We start from the raw sequence: 22516 nt of genomic DNA on the forward strand, positions 1-22516 counted from the left end.
AAAAATCCTTTTTTTCCACTGTAAAACATTCCTACCCTCTTCTGATCTTGTCAAGCCAGACAATACAGCTGTCTTGTCATCATATTTCCCACGGCAGCGGAAAGTTTGCCAAGTGGTAGAAATCTCACAAGCCCTTAATTACCGTGACTTCATCTGTGCGACTCGACTGCCTTTGGTGGACTTTGCTTCAGATTCATGTGAATTGGAGGGAAAACAGACCCAGAAAGCCTGACAATGGTGGCTGCTGTTAACAAACAGCCCCAGTGGGTGAAAGGGTTGATATTAGTAGCGATGAGTGGTGAGGCAGCCCCTAGTGCTGCTCGGCTGAGCGCGGGCTGTAAGGTCATGTTCCTGAGTCACTGTCTTTATTTCTCAATTAATAACACCTAGCACAGCACAAGGCAAAAAGCACTGTCCAGATCAGGTTTTGAGGAACTCAGGAGGAAAGGTTTCCATGACTTTTTTTTCCCCTAATTAGGTAAACACTGAAGTGTTTCTTATTTGTATTATCAGTCAGTGAAAATCACTTCTGCTAATGCATCTCAGCAGCATTGCTCAGATGTTAACGAAGTGCAAAGGATGTGATTGCAAAGAGTTGCTCTCAGGGCTCCTGATTTCCTCTAGGAAATGGAGAGGTGAAGATGAAATGCAGGGGCGGTGCTGGAGATGGAAAAGCAGCAGAAGGAAGACACTGGCCAAGGATGACTCGGAAGAAAAGGTGGGGTGGAAAGAATGAGAGATGAGAGAAGATGAAAGAAGAATAAGTCAAAGGAAATAGGAGGCATAACAGGTAGAATTACATTGAAAGTGGGAGGCAGAGGTAGAGGCAATTAATTTTTTGAGTCATCACTGAGCAATTCTGCCCCCAGAAAGGCTGACTCAGCAGCACTGGTGGAAAAAATTCGAGCTTCCAGATCAAAGAAGACTTGATTAGTAAAACCAGACTCTTTATTACTGACCCTCCTCTGTCTTAAAGGAACTTTCCAAATGCATCTTGAAAAGCCAACATCCTCCATCACCACCCCAGTGCCTCAGCCACCTCCCTTCCCTGCCACAGCCTCCTCTTCCCAGATCTGTGTCATGGACTATTTTGGGGCCATTTGCACAGCTGGGATCTCAGTTGTTTGGGCAGAGGTGTGGTGTCCCCAAGAGACACCAATTACTGCACATCCTCTTAGAGGCTGGAGAAATCTAAAAAGAAAAGCTAGTGAATAAATATAACTTGATGGAAGAAGTTCTGCTGTGATCACAGGGTATCTGGTATCACTGACAGATGCTTGGCCAGAAAAGCACTGCTGGGAAGATAAGAGTAAGATGGTAACATCGTGATTCATAACTAAGATGCAGCCCAGAAAATAGGGCTTGTTTTTTTGTTCCCCAGAGCAGTAGGATTGTATTTAATGTAGCTCATCCTGGTTCCATGGTGTATGTGACAGTAACTTGAGGGCCAGAGCAGTTCTCTGAAGGCTGTTTGCAGCATGAGGCAGTAACACAGCACCGTGCGGCTCCATCTGCATGGCAGGGCCTGGCCTTCCATGAGGGGATGGCCTGCGCCTGCCTGCCTCAGCACCCACAGCAAGGCCCTGAAAGCACAGCAGGGATACCTGAGCATGGCAGGGCAAATACAGTTAATTATTGAAGGGGCCCTGGGCCCCACACACCACTGTGGGTGTCCTTCCCACCCCAGGATTCTGGGTGGAAGGGGACAGAGTGCTTGGACCTGGCGCCAAGCCCTGGAGGAAGGATGAGACCAGAGGAGGTCCATGGGCACAGCCTCTGTGTGTGGTGTTGCATTCCTCTGGGAGATCGGGGCTGGGGTTTTGTGCTGATCCAGACACTGCACAGGCTTCCACTGATGTCAAGGGGTTTTGAAACACGTTTTTATCTCCCACTCTTGTTCTATGCCCATACAGCATCCAAGCAGAGAAAGCTTTCCTTTCTGACCATTCACATCATGCACTTCAAAACTTTCTGTAGTCCTGGCAAAGGTTAAAATGAAGCCACTTTCTCTCCAGGCTGCATGGCAGGCACTAGGAAACCTTCCTTTTCTTCTCCACCTTTAGGAAAGGGCAATAAGACCTAATAAAAAACACACATGCACTGATGCCACAAAGCTTTGCAATCATGTCAGGAAGCTGTTGGATGTGTTCAGAGGCATCAGTCTCATGTGTGCAGCTCTCATCAGACTTGGCTGCGTTCACAGGGAATATGAGGCAGCTGCTGCTTGTTTCCGTGATCTAGGCACACGTTTTATGCTTCCACCCCACGCTACTACAGCAACAGGAACTCAGGGAGGAAAGTGCCCAAGGCAGATAACTGGCGTTACGCATCAGCCACTGATGAAAAGGTTCTGCCTACATGTTTGGATACATTTCGTTCGGACCAGGAAACAAAAGTCATGCAATCCTCCCATGTCCATTAATCCATCCTCTGTGATTTCTGCTGTGGGTTCTTTGTTTTCCCCTAGGGACTGAACTTTTCATTTAGTCATACATTCACGGCTGCTGCTGCCGGTGGCTCGCTGCTGTGCACATTAATTGCCCTTGAGCAGAGAAATGTCTCCCAAAAGGCCTCATCCTTTCTCAGCACCAGATCATAACTTCTTTAATTGCTGATGTTGACTTTCTGCTGGCTTTGTCCCTTCTGCTCTCCAAGAGCAGAACTGCATGATCCCTCATCAGGCCCCATGTCCCCACTGATGCTAATCTGGGACACATGGTGGTACCAGCCAAAGCACACGCTCACATACACCCAAGGGATCCCATTTCTCTTTTTGAATCAGAAATTAAAATCATTAGAGCAAAGAAGGCTCTGGCAGGAGCTGTCAGACACCCACAAATCTATTAGCTTGGTGGCTGATTGCAAACGGTGTGTGAGCACAAGCTTTGATTGCTAAAACCAAGGCATGCAGGCTGTTTCTTTGACTCGAGTTGTGTATTTCTGCTGCAGCTCAGCTTTAAAAGCCTTCAGCGTAGAGGGCTCCGTACAGCTCTCAGCCCCACGGCCCAACAGCTGCAGGTAGCTGTGCACTAAGCTGTTTTACACAAGTTTTGAGTTTCCAAATGTAGGTATTCCATGTTACTGATAGAGAGGATAAGACCTGTTCTGTTTTTCCTTGGTGGTAAGAATTCAAGACTCAAATCACTTCTCGTGTCACCCTTTCTCAGTTGTTGCCATGGCAAAGCCCCAGAGCAGGTGAGTTGTACCTAACCACTGGAACAGCAACTTTTCTCTCAGATTGATTAAAAGTCTGATGAAAACATGTGTGCAGGTTCTTGGTCTCACCTAGAAGTAACCTCACGTGTACAAGCAGCCCTGAAGAGCACAGCTCATAAGGCTGCTCGTAGGGCTAGTTATTCAAACAGGAGATCCATGCGCATCAGGAATGAGACAGAGAAACAGCAAATATCAATGTATCTTTGTTCAGGTAATGGTTCTCTATTTTTGTGCTTCACCTGCTGCTCTTTGGAATATTTTCCAGGTTGCATCAAGTGAATTTTGATGCTCCCACTTGTGAAGGGAAGCGCCGAGAAAAGCTCTCCTTGATAGGGGACTTCTCCTCATCCGCGGAGTTCTTTGTCACCATTGCGGTCTTCGCCTTCCTCTACTCGCTGGCTGCCACCGTGGTTTACATCTTCTTCCAGAACAAGTACCGTGAAAACAACAGGGGACCTCTAATTGTAAGTGTGCAATTACTGCTGGGTGCGGCCGATTGACTTTTCTTTGGAGAATTACATGGTGGCTTTTCCACAATTACCATGTGCACCCAGCACATTTGTCTCCATGCTGGTTTAGGAGCTTCCTCACCTTCCACTTATCACTATATGCACCCATCAACCTGTGTCTGTTTTTGCCTTTATTTTTCTTTTTACTAATTCTGAAAGGGTCATGACAAGAAGCGAGTGCTGCTATGTATTCATTTTGTTATAAATCAAGGCTGTGGAACCTATGACAGCTATTTTGTTTGAGGTGTCCCTTACCTGTTAGTGCATCACGACCTGTGACAGACCCCTTGGTCTTGCTTGTGCACCAAACCTCGGCTGCATCAAGTTTGGCCAGGTCCCTGCATCTGCAGGTTTTAAGGACACATCACACTGCTACAGGGAATGCTCTCCTCCTTGGCCATGAGAATAAGGTTACACCAAAGGAAAGGAAATAACACCAGCTCAAGTGCTGGTGCAAAGAGAGCAATTCAAATGGAAGGCAAGGTTTTAGTCAGGACATAGCTAAGGAAAAAGTTGATTCTCTGTTTCATAAAATATGAAGTTTAACACTCCCAGAAACTAGGCATTTGTGTGAGACCTGTTTCTCAAATGACTGAAAGCCACCAAAAAATAACATCAGAAAAACATAATAGAAAGGAAAATAAATCACTGGCTCCAAAAGTCTGTACCTGATAAAGGAAATAGCTCCAGTAACAGCAGGTGAAAGATAAAACTCAGGGAAGGTAATCTTAGCAGTTTTGAGAAAAAGATTTTCCTGCTGCAAGAAAATGTGAGTAATTTAAGGTTGCATCATTCAAAACTGATGAATTGATACACAAGTAAAGATTCTCAATCTGCATTAAAGGGAATGAAGCCTCTTCCTTTGGAAGTCTTTGGGAATTTCCATCTCACCCTGAAGAATTAAGGAGGAAGGAAGGGAAATCATCACAGTAAAAGGAGAGGTAAACTGGGCAAGATGAAGGGGTCCCTTTAGAAACAGTAAATAAATAGTGCCTTGCTTTGCTTGATTCAGTTGGTACCAAGTAATATCTCATTTCAAACTGTCTCATCAAGGGATTAGTTGCAGAGATCTGCCATTTTAACTTTCTTGTGGAAAATAATTCTTTTTCTTTTCCTGCCCAACCATGCTATCCTGCATAATAGGAAAAGGAACAAGATAAATAACACTAATATGTCAGCTTATGATGTTGCCATTTGCCATTGTCTAGGACTTTCCTGACACAGCTGCTGCAGTCATGTTTCTCACAGGATGCACGGTGCAATCCGCTACAGCATCAGCGTGGCATTGATTTAATTTGTTCTGTGTAATGGATTGTAATTGAATCTACAGGTTAAATTTAACTGGAGTCTGTTACCAAAGCCGCTGATTGCAGTTTTCCAGTCTTTAAACCAAGCCTAAATGACCTTATTTGTTCTGAATGTAAAGATGCTTCTGTGCCCTACAGCAAAAGCAGCTTCTGCTGGGGCAGGAGCTGGGCTAAGAGGTACTGGACGGTGGCTTAGAGTTATGTCCAGTTACGCCTGCCAGGAGGGGAGTCCCATGTGCTCCAGCATCTCCTCTGTGCTGGCAGCTCTTTGTTTACCAAAAAAAAAAAAAAAAAAAAACCTTTTCACCTGTATCACATCCCCAGTGGTCTCTTCAGAGGCTGCCCACTGCAGTGCTTGCATAAATCTGCCCCCTGCCTGGGACAAGGTGTGAGACCTGTTTGGTAGAGATTTAAGGAAAATGCAGGGCCTAAGGCAGAGAAAAAGAAAGCAGCTTTAGCCAGAAGGGATTCAAGGGTTTAGGGATGCTCAGAGTGCAAACCAGCTTCCCTGGGCTGCAGGGCTTACCTGAGGGTTGTGCAAGGGAGGCAGGCAATACATCTCCCAGCTCTGGAAAGATGCTACCCTGCAGTGAAGCACCCAACGAGGTAACACCTGTAACAAATCAGATATTTGATTGAAATTGTTCCTGCCAAAGACAATCTCTGCAGAGATCTGGGTTGCTTTGTGCACACCGGAGCTGCACCAGCTGTCACCCAGTGCATCGGCGCAGGAGGCAGAGTTGTCCTCGCTTGTCCCTCCTTAGCAGAGCGGATCAGTGGGTCAGGCACCGCTGCCAGGCTACCAGGTTTTTGTCTCTTAGTGATGAGCTTGGAGATGGTTTTGTCTGCCCTTGCTTCTGCTGCAGAGCCTGATCACAATTTTGTATTTAAAACTCTTACCATTTTAAGCCTTCTACTTCCTCTTGGCTTGGTAGCTGCTCAGTCTGGGGTGGCATCTGCCTTTTGGCTGCACCCTCTCAGAGCTGGCTGCCTTTCTTCCTCACAACTTCTTAGGATTTGAAAAATAAGTATGATAGAAGTAGAGAGAGGCAAAAATAAATAAAAAAAAATCAAAAAATCCCTTGCACATGCGGTAAAGCAATATCAATGCATCCCAAATCGCAGCAGGCCTGACTGAAAGCAGACCATATGACTGTAAAGAATGAAATGACTGCTGCTTGGTCACAGGAAATGCATGGAGAGAATTTCAGTCACAAAGGTTTTGCATTCACCTTCTTCACAAATACAGAGAAGAGCAACTGCCTGTGCTGAGAGCTCAGCTGAGCATCACTTTAACTGTGGAAAAATATTGTAATGTTCAGAGAGGAGTGAGACATCATGGCAGGGAAATATTCCCAGTACGAGGAGCCGCTAGCTCCTCCTGTGGCTGTCAGGACTCACTGTGCAGTGAGCAACATCAATAGCTAATGTGTGTACCCTCATCGTGTCTTGCTGGCTCCACAGACAGATAATTTGGGTGTCTTCCTCCTGGATCAATAAATCTGAGAGAAGACCTTAGATTACCAATTCCTAAAAGGTAGGAGGAGAGTTTACCTGGAATTAAAGTTGCAGAGGGAAAAATCACATGCACCCGTGTGTACATGTATATCTCTTGATCAGTATCCCAGTCAATTGATATAAAAGCATAAAGTGATTTAGCCAAAAAAAGTGACTGATGTAACCCTGGAAAGAGATACTTAATTTTTGTAGTGATTTGATAATCTCATGATTGCAGTGCATAAAGATGCTTACAGGTAAGGAGATGAGATCCTTCGCATCTGGAGTCCCGTGAATAATCACATTAAGCAGAAAGTCATTTGGTTCTTTACATATGTTGTGGACCAAGTCAGTAAACTATACCACTAATTCTCTCTTTGGAGATGCCTTTGATTAAACATGTTTAATTTCCTCTGCTTTGTTCTGCCTTCTAGAAAATAAATAGGCAAAAAATAGAGGGCCACCTGTAAAAACAAAGACTGATTCCTTTTTAGTTAAATACAGAACAAAACAACAACAACAAAACCAAGAAAAATGTGAATAACCTGAATAGTTCTTTGCATTTCAAAGAGCTGTTTCAGCCCACTTCTCTCATCTCTTTTTCAAAGCTCCGTGACCTTGCTCCAACCGCTGGTGGCTCCCAAAGAGCCCCACGTGTCTGCTGTCAGTGAGCTCCCAGAGCCACAGACCGCAGCAAGAAGTGTGTAACTGGCTCAGAGCTGGGTTCTGTAGGAAATCCAGGGTGGGACCTTGTGCAAACCAAGGGGCAAATGATGAGCAAGGGGTGCCCACCGCCCTGCCCCAGGGTGCAGCAGCGTGCACCTCACCGGTGAGCTCAGGGGCTCCTTGGGGAGAGGCACGAGTGACATCGGAAAAGATGAAGCATGTTTTGCTACTGAAAAAGAGCTGAATTGTAGGAAGGTGTTTGTCACCTGCAGCCACTGGCTGATTTCTCAGGCTGGGGCTCTTGCGTACCCCCCGTTGGTGGGGTGGTTCCTGTGCGACTGCAAAAGCTAGGCTCTGGAATGGTTTGTCCTGCCTGGTACCATGCTGGCTGGGAGGGACAGCAGGGCAGGCAGGGACGTGGTTTACAGCACCCTGGGGACTGCTGAAGGTGCTGAGCAGCTCAGAGCAGGGAAAGGCACCTGCTGCTGTGTGGAGCAGTGCCTTCTGCAGGCGGGTTTGGCTGGCTGAGGGTGTGCGAGGTGCTGGGGTTCTGGATCCACATCTCACTGCTGCCCCCAAAGCTGTGAATCTGGCAGAAGCCAGGGGGTTGATAGCTAAGAGAAACATTTTGGTTACCATGAGAGGGAAAGGCACATTCACAGTTCTATTCTAAAAGACATAATAGATAAAATTGTCCCAATTAGGCATTTTTGGCAAAGTTGGTAATAGGAAGTTTCAATGTGAGTAAGACAGCAAGATTTTTTTTTGCCGTGCATACTTCAAGTGCTTAAAAATTCCCTCCTTGGATATTCTGCATATTTTAAATCTTGTTTTCTGCTTTCTCCTACGTGTTCCTATTTTGCTTTCTTCCCAAAGGCACCTGTAGGCAGACCAAAGTATCTCAGCTGAGATCTGAAAAAGAAACTTCACAATTAGATGTATAGAGTAACCATACCACAGTACACACCAAAGAGATCTGTAGGCATCATTTCAAGCCAGCAACTACAAAAATTACTTTGTTCCAAAGGAGGGGGAAAGAAAAGAAAAGAAAAGAAACATGCTATGGGGATATTAAACATTCAAATGCTAGATTTGTTTTAGTATGCAGGCACTCTGGCTTTAATTACCAAGGAGAAATTCCCCAGATAAACATTAAGCCACAGAACAGCTTAGCTTGAAATTCACTTTTATTTTCAGCATGTCATTATCTTGTAACTCTGTTCCACCCAGAGCTGTGAAAATGTTCAGCCAGGAATCCAAACCCACTTGAAAACAAGAAAGGTTCAAGTCCCAGCCAAAGCTTGAAGGTTAGCAAAGATTCAAAATAAATAGGAAGACGCAAGTTTGCTCTCGTCATATATTTTGTTCCTTGCAGAGTGCAGAAGAGATGGAGCAAATTCTCCAGTCACAGCATCATGGAAAGGTTTGGGTTGGAAGGGGCATTAAGGACTGTCAAATTTCAGCCTCCCTGCCCCACTTGGAGCAGAAAGGTTTGTGTTAGTGGCTGAAGACCACGCTGGCTCGAGTCCCTGCAGTTTTTGAAGTGATGTGAATCCTTCAGACTGCAGCACCGATGTCAGCATGTGCTACCTGAAGTGCTGGAGCAGCTCACAAGTGATGCTTATGAGCAGGAAGGGTTCAGCCAGGAGCCTAACAGAGTGTGAGCTGGAGAGAGGTTCTGAACCCCTCTGCTGTAGGCACCTGCTTGGAGAGCTTTGCCCAGTTTAATACTTCCCTCTTTTGTGCAAATTTCATCTTCTGTGTTACATTAGTTTTGGTCTGTTTGTCTCTCCCTTGAATTTCTACCTGCTGGTTGTTTATTTTATTGTTAATGCACTGATTCCAGAGCTTGATTTCACTTGCAAAGTAAAACAGCGTGGTGACATTGAGAGAGAATTCATTATTGTTTAACAAAAGTATTCCCCAGACCCCTGGTGCATCCTAGTCTATTGGGTCGATGGGATACAATAATTTCTCTTGCTGGAAATCTCCCCGAGAAGAGAACACACCATGGGTGACGTGCCTCTACCTACACCGGGTCCTGCTGGGCGTTAAGAGAGTTGTCAGCTCCCGGCCTTCGCAGCCCGCCCTCCCAGGGGGCCCGTTTGGGCAGCACCAAGGGAGGTCAGAGGAACTCAAAGCGCTGTGGCAGACGCAGACCTGCAGAGAATAAGTTGTGGCACTGTATAAAAAAGGATGTATCCTTTGGGACGCATCCAAGCACCCTTAATTTAATCCCATCTGCGTGAGCGGAGCAGTGCTGTGTTCAGGACTCGCTCGTGTGGCTGGTTCATCGGCTGCTGCCCCTCCCATCGCAGAGGCTCGCGTCCACGCTTCGTGCCACGGAGAGCCAATCCCCAAATGTCAGGGTGTCCGTAGAAAAGGAGACTGATTTTTCTCAGGGATCCCTTATTTCTTTGGATACAGACCCTCAACGCCATGTTCTTAATAACCGTTTTCTCCTCCCTTCTCGCACACCTTTACTTTGTAGCGGGAAAGGGGAAGCAGCCCCCAGGGGAGCTGGGGTATCAAGCCGCAGCAATGCAGTCAGCGGTATGTTAGACTTTGGCACCTCCACCATCTGCTGTGGGCTGACAGATGGGATGAGAGATGACAGCAGAAAGGCTCTTCTGTTTTAGCAAGACACAAGAAAGCTTGAAAAATCACACCTCCTCCCCCTTCTCCCCCCAAACCCACACAGCAACAGTGTCACTTGGCCACTTGTTCTGGCCAAGACAAGGAGAAGTTTATGCCTGTGCGTGCTCCTGAGAGCCTTTCGAGGGAAAAGTGAGCAGAGTGGTTCAGAGCAGAGCTGCCGGGAGTCACTGCAGCCTGGAGGCACCGCCGCACCTTCTCCCCTTTTCTCTCATCGATGGGGATTAGGAGCAAAAGCGCTGCCGGGACAGAGGAGCTGAGCAGTCTCTGTGCTTGGCAAGGCTTTCTGTTTGTTTGTTTGCTCGTCATAATTAGCGGCTGCACAGTTCATGCAACAGGGACATTTGGCCTTACCTGTAGCTTGTGAGAAATCTCCTCATCTGGTAGCTGAGGATTAGCCAGTTCCAGGTTCTGCCTCAGATGCTGCTGCTGATGGAAGCGCTTCCCATTGGAAACCCACAGCACTCAGGAGGGCCCAGCTCCTTCCTGGGCATCTGAATTTTTAAATTGCGCCAGACATCCCAAGCAGCCAGATTTCCAAGGCAGCTCAGCACCCTGCATACCATCCACATGCTTGTAAGGATCTGCCCTCTGGCTGGAGATGTTGATGGCAGCCACAGGGCACGTCCAGAGCTTCTGAAAATTAGTGCTGTAGGTGACGAAAATAATCACAACCTGTTGCAAAATAACCAGCTCTTATTTATTTATTTCTCTCTCCTCTGATGCAAGCTTTCAGTTTTCTAGTGATTTTATAAATTATTTTTCTTCTCAATGGACACCCCAGTATAATGCTCCCAACTGATTTGTCTTTTAGGATTTCATTGTGACAGTGGTCTTCTCATTCTTGTGGCTAGTGGGTTCATCTGCTTGGGCTAAAGGACTGTCAGATGTAAAGATTGCGACCGACCCAGACGAGGTGCTATTACTGATGTCAGCCTGCAAACAGCAGTCCAACAAATGCTTGCCTGTTCGCAGTCCCGTTATGTCGAGCCTGAACACTTCGGTTGTAAGTGAATTTGATTATTTTCACCATTACCTTGCAAATGTATTTTCATCTTTTCCACCCGTGTGTTGGCCTAAATTAGGTGATGGAAACCCATTAGCTGAAATGTCTTCACTGGAGGTAGAAGCTTGCTGTGGAGAAAGGTAGAGCCTGACTCAGAGCAGGAGCAGTGGGACAGGAGTGAAGGGCAGGAGCTTGGGGGAAGCAACGTGCCTTTCCTAGCATGTCTGTCAGGCAGCTTGCTTGTAAGCCACCCATCTTCAACACTTTGGAAAAGCGGTCTGTGCTTTCATTAAGGAAGGAATAGTTTTGTGCCTGATAGATTCCTTTAAAAACCCTCAAAAAGAGCAATATAAATCAGTCTTCATGTTTAAATGGCGTGTTTAAATGTCATTTCAGTGCTTAGAAAATGTTTAAAGAGCAAAATAAATTATTTCAGGCCAGCTGAGCAATTAATTTCTCTCTTTTAAAAATATTTTCTTCCCATTTTAACTTTCCAATGTTTCTTTAAGCTAAATTATGTTCTCAAACAACAAAAAAGTGGCCGAAAATCCCAACCTTGTTCTAAAACAGCAGAGGAAATGCACTTAACCTAGCGAGCTAGAGCTAAGGGAGGTGAATTTAGGTGTTTGCTCCACAGCTGAGGATCCTTTCTGGCAGATTTGGGAAGAAGGACTGACTGGGAGCAGCCCTGACTTCTCCAAGGACCACTCAGGGTCCCAACCATCATGCTGGGCGGTGGCACCATGGCTGTGGGATGATGAGCTCCTTTTCTCTCCATCCAGGTCTTTGGATTCTTGAACTTTATCCTGTGGGCAGGCAACATTTGGTTTGTGTTTAAGGAGACGGGCTGGCATTCCTCGGGCCAGCGGCACCCTCCGGACACCATGGAGAAGCAGTCCAGCAGCTACAACCAGGGTGGCTACAACCAAGACAGCTACGGGCCGGCCGGGGGCTACAACCAGCCGGGCTCCTACGGGCAGGTGGGTGACTACGGCCAGCCCCAGAGCTACGGGCAGAGTGGGCCAACCTCCTTTGCTAATCAAATCTAAGGTTTCACGCAGCACAAGCTCTTACATCCCTCACACACAGAGCGTTTAACAGGTCTTGAGTTTCAGTGGCACCAGGTTTTTAAGGGTTTCACACAAATTAATACTACAACGCAGTGTTCAATGTCAATCGAAGATCTTGCCCTACCTTCTGAGGTGGATGGGAGGTGGCCCGTGGCTGGGGCTGGCATTTTTAGCCCCTGACTAATGTCAGGATGTGCACATTGCAGGTGATGACCTGGAGTCTGTGCTGTAGTATGTTCTGTAGAGATAACTTTATGGTAGTTTTGTATGTGTTGAGATGGTAGAAGCATTTTGTAGCCTCAAGTCCGTAGTATTTAATATGCATAATATAACTGAATTTCCTTCTGCATTTTGGTGACAAACAGAAGTGTTTTACTGTTATTTCTACTGATTATTCTGTATATCCATGCATGTAACATTTTCAAAACTGCCTGTCTGTGACTCTTCAGAGCATTTGTTTTGATTATATCTTCCGTTTCATAAGATTTTACTATTATTTCAATTAACCGTGTCATCTGTAATTTAGTGCATGGATAAGCAGTTTCATACTACCAAATGTATGGACTGTGAAAATGGAACTTCTCAACTTCTGCCACTACACTTTGTTAAATGTCCGTTTAAAAGAAGTATGCATCTTTTATATATTTTGCAGAGTTGAATATATGGCTTACCCAAGTTCTGAATGCTTTGTAACAAAAATGTTTTTCCTTGAAATGGCATTCAGTAGTATATATGGTACCTAGCCAATGTTTATTCCATTTAACTGAGCTAAGTATTCATTCTATAAATCACTATTTCTATGGATGTTTTGTGAATCTTTTAATGTGAGCTGTGGAGAATAAGGACCAAGTAACTGTGTTATATGTTTACAAAGGTATTTATTTAACTAAATAAAAGAGGTGCAGATATCAGTATAAAAAACCACCTGAAGATGCCCTGTTGCTCAGTACAGCAAAACATGAAAAATGCGTGTACTGTTGTGACCTCACAAAGCATAAATATTCCTCTCTACCCTCTTCTTGTAAGACAGTCTATCTGTGCTGTTCAGAGATTGTTAGATATCCCTCTGTTCTGTTGCTGCTTTGAGCGCTAGCTTGGTGCTACTGGAGAATGTAACTGGATTGACCAAATATCCCAAGTTCAGAGGAACTCACCCTAAAATAGCCAGAGCCAGGTTCGTAGCCTGTTTGGATTTTTCCCTGGAAAATTCATCCCTTCCTCACTACGGCATATGGGACGCATTGACAGAAATTAAAGCCTGAAGCACAATATACTAATCCAAACTGATCATCTGCATTTCTAAATAAAAGTGTATCAGTATATAATCTTATTGTATGAGCTGTAATGTTGAAAGCATATTAGCTTAAAACAGCTTAGTTTCTTCTATGATTGTTGTAACCAGTTTATGGCTACTCGGTGGATGAATCTATATTGTGATATCTATTTGACCCTAATAAAGTTATTGCATACAATGCACGTTTTCAGAGTATGATAATATTAAAATGTCACTGCAAAATAGCTAAAAAGATGGATAGAATATTATCTCTGTGCTGGACCTTATTGGTCATATTCTCACTGTTTTCCAACACCTTTATGAGGTTTGTTTTAATGTTCAGTGGAGTGCAACACTTCTACAGATACTTGTCATTAAAGGTCACTATCACAAGTTTGAACAAAGATTAAACTGTGCAATTTAATATCTGCCCACCTCTATGCCTCTCTTTCCATCTGTCAGTAGGACTAGCCCTGTGCTGTGCTAACTACACCAGTTCTGTGGATTGCTGGAAAAGCCATTTCTCAACCTGAAGAAAAGACAAACTTGAATAACTAAATGTTCTTGTATTCCAAATGGGATCAAAATCCAATTTTCTGGGTCAGTGAAAAATTGTATTTTGGCTTTCTGTTCTTTTGCTCCTTCATTTTTAAGTTTGGGGAAAAAAAGTTAAATATAGGCAAGCAAAAAGAAATTGAAATCTGTGCTTGTGGGGAGGGATGGGAATGGGCTGTAAGCTCTTCACGTGTCATCCTACTTCCCCTCATATCGCTTTTTTTTTTTTTAATCCACTTTGTATTAGTTGATTGGGAATATTGTAAATTGTGTACTTAGAGCCTCTCTCTTAGAGGTAGAAAAGTACATTTTTTGTGTGATCCAAATTTGTCTTCATCAACTTTTCCACCTAGGTGATCAGGGTCCCATTTCCAAACTTTTCTATGCTGAGTGTCAGGAACTTGAGTTTTGCTGAGGTTTGTTCCTAGTGGAAGTGAGACGTAGACTTATTTTGTGTATTAATTGTGTAACTCCTAATCTAAGCAAAGATTGACGCATGAAGGGCAGAGCTAGTGCTGTAGTTGACAAAAGCAGTAAAAGAGGCACATGTTTTCATGAAGGACTTGTCCTTTGCTTTACTGGTTGGCCACAGGTACGCTATTGCCTTTCTGCCACACAAAACAGATGAGCTGGTGGTTGTCTGATAAATCCTTCAGGGACTAGAGTCTTCACTGTGAATTAGAAGGGATGGAAAATCTCTTCATCTACAGCTTCTCAGATTAATATACTCTGGCAGTAGCACAAGTGAAAACAAAAATGATACATGTACTTGTCTGTGTTACACAAGAAAATGTTTCTGAATGCTTCCTCTGTTCATCTGGATTCAAGTCTTATCACATCCTTTGGCAATCGCTGAGGAATTGGAAGTTTATTTGAACTGGGAATAGTGACTGTACAGCAGAATGTCAAGCAGCAAGACAGCAAAGACTTTATTTGAGGTATCCTGGTTTTAAGACAAATAGCTGGGTAAACTCTAGCATCCTCTGTGAAACTGCTGCTGGCAGACTGATTGCTTTTCTTCTCCATCATTAGTGAGTATCTCTGCCAGTTAGTTAAATAACTAGGTCAGCCTGGGAAAATATATATATATATACATATATATATATATATATATATATATATATATGTTAGTTGAGCTTCTGTGCTGCCCCTCCTGTTTTCCCATGTGCTTTTCTTTATAGCCCATTTCTCAGTTAGCCTGGATGGGAGCATATTTGCGTTATCAAGTGTAGCACTGAGGAGGAGAGGCAGGTACTTCTGTGAGCACGACAGGGAGGTGGGAGCACATGACTTTCTCTCCGTGTGCCTCCCAGCCAAGCAAGAGGTATGCTCACGTGTTGTCTCGGGATTTCCCCATTGCTCTTGATTTGGGAGGGAAGGATGTTGCAGAGCTGCAGCCTTATCCCCTCTGTGGGATGAGGAGAGGGGCTGGAGAGAGCAGGGAGTGTGACTTTGGGTACCAGCTGCCTCTGCTGCCTACTTTACTCCCTTTTTGCAGATCAAAATCTGCATGTATGTGAATGGATGGGCTACTTAGCTTATGCTCTCCTTGGCTTAGCTATTCTTTTCCAGGATTACTTTCTATTCCCTCTTGCTACTAAACCCAAGAGCTTCTCCTCCTGGAATTTTCTAAGAGCAGCAATAATCTGCATTTCAATATTAATATCTGGCATTCCATCATCTATCAATGAATACATCCTTAGTGCGAAGATTTGGATTTTGCTAGCATTTTGCTATAAAATTTTAGTAGTTGAGCAGGGGGAGCATCCCTTTTGTCACATTTAGCAACCAGTTTTTTTTTCTTACATTTTTATTGTTGTCTTTCTTTAATAAGATTTTCCATTTTTAATGAGTATAGCTGCCTTTTTAAAGCTTAATCTTCCTTTAGTAAAATGTGTCTCAGAGGGAAGATTATTTAGTAATAATATTTTCAGGCTTCACACTGAAAATGAATGTCATACCAAAACTGTTGTGATCGTGCCTTATATTGTTTCTACGTTAGCTCTTCAAAGGCAGTGAGGGAGCTGGGTGTCTGTGTGCCAGGGACCCCTGCGGCCACTGAGCTCCCTGGCAGCCCCATGGGAGGCATGAGCAGATTTTGGCCTGTGCTATGTGCCACGTCTGAAAAGTGCCTGGGCGTACGATGACAAACGATGTTTCCCTGCAGACAGCCTGCTTCTAATAGCTTTTCTTAAATGGCATTTTACCTGCTCTGCCTCAGCAGTGGGATTCATTAACATTTTATTTGTTTGTGACCCCAGAGCTCAACCCCAGGCTGAGCGCCACACGCAGCCATCTCCTGCGCATGGTGGGCAGATGGGCTGAGGTGTCCATGCCTCCCAGATGGGGATGGGGACCTCTCCTTGGTCACTCCTAGACTCAGGTTTTGCAGGCTCGGGCTTTGTTTTCTTCTGGATGCTTAGCAGCATGTGAGCTCAATAAAGGCAATCAGGAAGCCTCAGCAGGAGGCTGGTGTCAGCTTTACCCTCCTTCTGTTGAGCTGCCTTTTTGTTTCCCTCTATAGACAAAGCGTCCCTGTCTCTAGGTGAAGGCTTCACCTGGAAATGTCCCCAAAGCAGGCTGCAGTGCAGGGGGACAGCAGGCTGCCGTGGTCCCACAGCCACCACGGTGCTGGGATTGAGCCCACGGAGCACCAGGAGGTCCTGGCTCAGCCTGAACAGTCAGACCCGGGGGCATCGCGTGGGGGCTTCCCACTCCTCACCCTTTGGGGGAAAAAATTAACATCAGGTAAGATCAAAATGACCAAGTTCTGGTCACAAAGAAATCAGGCTGTTAGCACCCTGGGTGCAAGTTAGCAACGCTTCTCCTGCAGCTCGTGGGAGTTTGCTGCAGAAATGAAGGCTGGCTGGAAGATGGCACGAGAGCATCTGCAGCTTTAGGCACTCCCTTGTGCCACCGCCCCTGCCCAGCACGGGCAAGCTCACACCTGCCTCTGGCTGCTGTTGTAGGGGCATCACTAAGGGAGCCGGGACTCCGTGCACACAAGTGTATTGCAACATAAGTCGTCCTGAATGGCAGGAAGTTCTTTGAAGAGATGGGAAAACTCTGGGAAAGTACCAAAAAGGAAGGGGAGGCAGAGGCTTTTTGCAGCGCTTGCAAAATCTGAACTGAACTGCATGTAAAGATTGTGTAGTCGTAAGCATCAGGTTGCATATTTTGTGCAGACAATACTGTTAATGTGTGAAATGTGCTAAAAGTTGCCTGATAGAAGCACCTGGATATCTCAAACATAAATAGAATGTATGAAAATAGATACAGAACAGATGGCCCTGCTCCCTCGCACCTTGCTGACCAGAATACTGCACCAACACACAGCCAAAATCTTGCTGTTTTCAAAGCTGATCAACGCTTGCAATAGCAAGGGTTATCCTTGTGCTACCCTGTGTCTGTAATGCACTAACACTCCTGTGTACACTAATTAATACATCCTAGAGAGATAAAGTTTCCCGGGCTTGCCTGGGCTTGCTAATGCCCCAGCAAAGGAAATCACCTGCTCTGGAGAACAGGCTCCCAAAAGCCAGTTAAATTTAAAAAAAAAAAAAATTAAAATGAACAGAAATCTGATCTGCGATGGAAAGAGCTCAAAACCAGGGGAGCTGGCTCTGCTCGGCAGCTCCCAGCACTGCTTGTAGGTGATAAACACACGACGGGGGCTGTTCCTCACTCTCGTTTTTACCTCGGATGCTGAGACCAGACACCACCATTCTGTGGATTAACCAGGGTGTAAGGCTTTTTCTTGTATGGTTCAACAGATGTAAAAGGGAATTATCACTTCAACGTGATATCAAGACTTTTTTTTTTTAAAAAAAAAAGAGCTTATGGCAGATTACTAAGCCTGAATTCTTGTTTAATTTTAGTGTGTTAATTGATGGGATAATGAGCATTGATTATATGTGTTTTGGCTGCGTCATTGCAATTATAGGCTCTGTTTTATTCATGAGCCAGTCCTAAAGAACGCACTAGAGATCTAAGACAGCTTAAACCTCTCAGAAAAAGGCTCTGAATTGTTTGAGTAATGACACTCTTAGATGGAAAATTAAAGGTTCTCTTTTCCCATGCTTTTTAAGATAATTAAAATCCAGGAACAGTAAGGTGGTGAACATCCTTATTCATTAGCCTTCAGTAATTTAGCTTCTACTAAACGAGGAAAACATTTTAATTCTCTAGGCCATCTGTTGCAGTCTCCTTTGCGTGTCCTGTTACATAAAGTCTCATTCGGGGAAGTTTTGACATCGTGTTATATCCTTTCCCCAGGAAGGATGTGCTGGACGAGGTAGCTGAAGTCAGCACCTTTTGACAGACCCCCCAGGATGAAAATAGCTGCTCAGTCCTTTAGGTCACCATCACCCTGTCTGGACACCTCTTGACAAAGGATGCGCGGCAAGAACGTGCCCAGAGACGGGCGGCATGACGAGCTGTGTGTCTTCTGGTAGCGATATCCATGCCAATAAATAACAAAGTTCATCAGAGCCCTTCCAGTTCCTCCACTGCGCGGCTGCTCTGCCAGATGGCTCGGTGCTGCTTTTGGAGGCAGGCAGTGTCTGCTCGGGTAAAAACTGAAGCCAAGGCACGGTGCTGGGTGCTGCTGTGCTAGGAGCTGGGGCACCAGCAGAGCTCTTTGTGCTGCGCTGGGGGAGTGAATGTCGTGGCAGGAGTGTGCTCTCCTAGGATGATGCTGGGTCAGGATTTGGGAGACACCTGGTTTCCGACTGTCTACAGGAGCAGCTCTCTTTATAGCTTGGGGCAAGTTAGTTTATCCCACAGCAGGAAGGCTTCTGATTAACACGATAATGGGTACTGCTGAATGGCTTCGGTGGCTGAGTTAGTCCTGGTGCAATTTTACATCCCCACAGATCTAAGGGGATTCGGGCCCCATCTGAGTCTGGTTTCTGTTAAGTTCTCCCAGAAAATAAAGCGCAACTCTACTTGCCAAAGTCACAGAGGCCGTTGAGACCCACGTATTTGCTGGTCCCGTGACCAGCAGGTAGCACTTACATTATTGATGGGGCATGGCTGCAGGCAGGCTGCTTGCACAGGGCAGAGCCTGAATGCACCTGTTTGCTGTTACTCCAGTTGCTTAGAGATCACAAACAGCCTGCCTTCGCGATGTGTGGCTGCAAGGCCAGCGTCCCCAGCACAAAGCACTACTCCGTCAATCCTGCTTCCCCCCAGAAGAGCCCTCCAGCCGCAGCAGGGATGCCCAAGCGGTAAGTGACTGCTCTGCTCTTTGCATCTCTGGTGATTTGTTCATGAAAGGCTTTATCTGGATCTATTTATCTGTCAAAATGTTATATTTATTGTCAGTGTCTGCTCCCAAGTGGGAGCACCCCTGGGCAGGGGATGGCAAAGCCCTCTGTGCTTCCCTGGGGACGGGCTCAAAACCAAGGAACTTCTTCAGAACATGAAAGTGCTCCAGGAAGAGACTTACCGCAGGCTGCAGTGCCTCTCTCCACTGATGAAGTTATTTAATTACCATCTTTAATAAAAACTCCAGGCTACTTGCTTAGGTTAAGAACTGGGAGCTGTGTGATGGTGCATGCCGCTTGTGAGGGATGTTGATCTTCCTGCTGCCAAGGAAAGACAGTCTCCTTTGGGAAGCCCTGGGTTTCTGGGGGATTAAATAAAATAAACGTGAGAAAGCTTATTATGGAGAAACTAAATGCTTGCTCAGTTCACCAGGTGATAACTGTATCTCCTTTCTCTCTGCCTACCAGCATACCTATAGCCAAGCAGCTGGCATCAATAAAAGGTAAGGGGACCCTTCACCCCCCTTTGGATGCCCCAGCATTCATCCACCTCTCCTCTTCTGCTTGCCTTTCCCTTAAAATCACAGCCCAAACCACATCTGGTACCCGCTGGGAACTGCAGGCTGGGAACACATGGTCTTTAGGATGTGGTTTAGGAGTGAGGGGATAAACCCAGCCAAATGCCAGAATCCTGAATACATGGCAATGCTAGTGTGCAGCTCTGTTGCTGATACTCAGACATGGACACATCTGTTGGGCCGCATTTCCCCTGCTGGAGGGCCCTGGGAGTCCCCGCACACCCAAGAGGTGTCCGGAGCAGCCTGTCCCCATGGCACAGCAGGTCCCCAGAAGGGGACAGCTGGGCAGGTCTCACCCACAACCCTCCATCCCTGCTGGTGCCCACCCTGGCCATGTGAAACCTGCCTTCAGGTGTGTTTCCACGGGACAGAAGGTGTGTTGCTGGCCCACTCCAAATAAAATCTAGGCCAGGTCCTCTGTGGGTGCAAACAGTTTCAGGCTTATTAACTTTAACGGAACTACACTGATTTCCACCCACTCAGGATGTTTCTGACACATTCCTTTCAATTATACCTCAAACGCTGCTTTTTCTGATAGGCTGGCAACACTTTTCCCCCTAGCTCTAGAAAAAGGCTCAGACCTTGAAAAAGCTGTTGCTACTGCTGCGCTGGTGTATAACAACGCTGCTGACCCCGAGGGCAAACTCAGCAAAGCTGAAACCAAAAACCTGCTGCAGACCCAGTTCGTGAGTTTCATACAGGTGAGAGTTTGGGCGAGGGGACATCTCGGGCTGTGTGCACATCCATCCACGGGGTGATCCTAGGTGAAGTGCTGGTGGCTTGGTAAAAACCCCTTGGGTGAATTTGTTGCTTTGTGCTGAGCCTGTGTCTGGTGTGGGGCTAAAGGAGGAGCATCAGCAGTAAACCACTGTTGTGCCTGCTTGTATTGTTGCTGATAAAGTAGAGCAATTACAAACAAACAAACAAAAAGGGGTATAATGCCAAGTATTTGTGTGTTTACGGGGTGAGAAACCCATTGCATTTAATTAGGGATTTGGGAGTTTGCCAGAGCGGTGACCCCATGCTACGGAGCCATGAGCACCTCGCCATCCATAGCCCACCCTCCAGTAAAACCAGCAGCCAGCTGTGGTGGGAAACCAGTACATAAGTACTGGTGGCTGCAAACTTCTTGCATTTTTTTTTCTCCTTTTCTAAACCAAAAAGAACAGGAGTTTTATCAAGTGGTAGGAATGCTGCAATTACCAGCTGCACTCATCACTGCCAGATTTTCAGTCGTGATTAGGGATCTTCTCAAAGATGCATCCAGGAAACTTTGGGGACTGGTTGTTTTCCTGTTTGATTACAATAATATTTCTGTTTGAGTTTCTTGGGATAGCTTTAACAAAACTAATATGCATGTGAACATAAAATCCTGAATAGGAAGATAGGAAACGAAAAGTTATGCTTACTTTTTTTTTTTTCTTTACAGATGATACAATATAAAAGGAACTTAATGCCTTTTTTTTTTTTTTTTTTTCTCTCATTTAAAATTCTCCATAGGGCCAAGAAAACAAACCAAAATACCAGGAAGTAATCTCTTCTCTGGATGAGGAGACAGAGAACAAAATTGACTTTGAAGATTTCATGATCTTGCTGGTCAGTCTCACTCTAATGTCTGACCTGCTGCAGGAGATCAAAAACATGAAAACCACCAAATGACCGGTGCTTTAAAGGAAGAAATAGCTTTGCACTTTACAAGGAAAGCGGGAGAGAAACACGCGCAGAGATAACACCGAGTGCCTGAATCCCCTCTGCTGTCCCCTTTCATATGGAATAAAGTCTTGTCCAAACCCTCCTGACCTTGCTTCTGTGCAGGGAAAGCGCCTGTGGGCAGTGTCCTGGCAGGAACAGCTGTGAAACAGGGCAGAGGGCTTTGTGTCTGTCCCAGGGGGCTGAGCCCAGGGCTGGCTCTTGCCCTGCAGCCCCCAGGGAGGTCCGTGGAGCAGCACCCCTGGTGGGTTTGCCACCGCCACCCGTGGGGCAATCTGCTGCAGCCTTCAGTAAGAATTGAGTTTAGTCTGTGTGCTTTTCTGCCTGCCACTAAGCCTTCTGGATAGAGCTTTATTTATTTATTTTTGTTTCCTCCTCCAGCTGGCCCGTTCAGTGAGAGATCTCTGCGGAAGGAATTTCCAAGTCCAACCTTTGCAATGCACCTTTGGCAGGGGCGTGCTCGTGTGGCCAGAGGGGTGACTTAGTTGAAGATGTCAGTCAGCTGAGCACGTTATTTCCTGAAAATGTGAAGAGAAGGCAGATAAGCTCAGGGATGGTCAGGACTAGGGGAGGTAGGAAAAGGGCAGCTGATGAAGTGCAGGTGTTGGAACTGGGTGGGATCCACCACCCTGCTTGGTTAGGGCCAGGGCCTCGGTGCTAAATGCTCACCATCCTCATGTTTGTTTTGATTTTTTCCTATAAGGTCCTGGCTCACAGCCTGCTTTTAGCCCACTGTAATAGTCCTCTGGGGCACAAAAAGCGTTCTCACACCCTGGTAACAGAGCATCCTCGGTAAGAATTTAGCAGCCCTCTGGGTGAATAAGCAAAACAGTTCAACCCCTTTCCTTTTCTCCTCTCTCTTGGTTGAAAAGGTGACAGTGATTTAGCTTTGGTACATATAAATATATATAAAACAGGATGGGATGAAAACCTTTGGTGCTACAAGAGGGAAATTAACATCAGCTGAGTAACCAGATTTAACTCCTTGGCATGAAAACCCACTACCAAAGTAAAGAAAATATGGCATAGCCCTGAAAAGCTTGTTTGAGAGCTACTGATGACTTTGAAAACATGAATTTATTAATATCCCTCTGTTACAACAAAAAAGGCAAAAGGAACAATATTGTGAAGCCAATTAAGAAAGTGTTCTTTGAAATCGCTAAGGTCCTAACACAGTTTCTGTTATTGCTGAAACATTTCTTAATCT

The 22516-nt window shown here is 45.5% G+C and overlaps 2 protein-coding genes across 3 annotated transcripts in view; both read left to right on the forward strand.

The window, feature by feature from the left end:
- SYNPR (synaptoporin) overlaps positions 1 to 13623 on the forward strand; it is a 37008-nt gene extending 23385 nt beyond the window's left edge. For both annotated transcript variants that reach the window (XM_035337342.1, XM_035337343.1), the window contains exons 3-5: positions 3482 to 3680; positions 10665 to 10856; positions 11639 to 13623. In XM_035337342.1, coding sequence (XP_035193233.1) covers positions 3482 to 3680; positions 10665 to 10856; positions 11639 to 11905 — 658 coding nt within the window. In that variant the 3' untranslated portion in view covers positions 11906 to 13623. The remainder of the gene's footprint in view (positions 1 to 3481; positions 3681 to 10664; positions 10857 to 11638) is intronic.
- A 5134-nt stretch (positions 13624 to 18757) lies between these two features.
- Positions 18758 to 21401, forward strand: SNTN (sentan, cilia apical structure protein). Its single transcript, XM_035337345.1, has 4 exons — positions 18758 to 18982; positions 19490 to 19524; positions 20161 to 20300; positions 21100 to 21401. The coding sequence occupies exons 1-4, from the start codon at positions 18882 to 18884 to the stop codon at positions 21256 to 21258; spliced, it is 435 nt and encodes a 144-aa protein (XP_035193236.1). The 5' UTR covers positions 18758 to 18881; the 3' UTR covers positions 21259 to 21401.
- Positions 21402 to 22516: the final 1115 nt, after the last annotated feature.

This window comes from Oxyura jamaicensis, chromosome 12 (assembly GCF_011077185.1).
Source record: "Oxyura jamaicensis isolate SHBP4307 breed ruddy duck chromosome 12, BPBGC_Ojam_1.0, whole genome shotgun sequence".
NCBI classification, from domain to species: domain Eukaryota; kingdom Metazoa; phylum Chordata; class Aves; order Anseriformes; family Anatidae; genus Oxyura; species Oxyura jamaicensis.

Excerpts from the sequence above, each read along its gene's own strand:
- SNTN (XM_035337345.1), top strand. The coding sequence starts at position 18,882 with ATGTGTGGCTGCAAGGCCAGCGTCCCCAGCACAAAGCACTACTCCGTC. Across the intron at positions 19,525-20,160 it reads GCAGCTGGCATCAATAAAAG|CTCTAGAAAAAGGCTCAGAC; the intron begins GTAAGGGGACCC and ends TTTTCCCCCTAG. Across the intron at positions 20,301-21,099 it reads AGTTCGTGAGTTTCATACAG|GGCCAAGAAAACAAACCAAA; the intron begins GTGAGAGTTTGG and ends AATTCTCCATAG.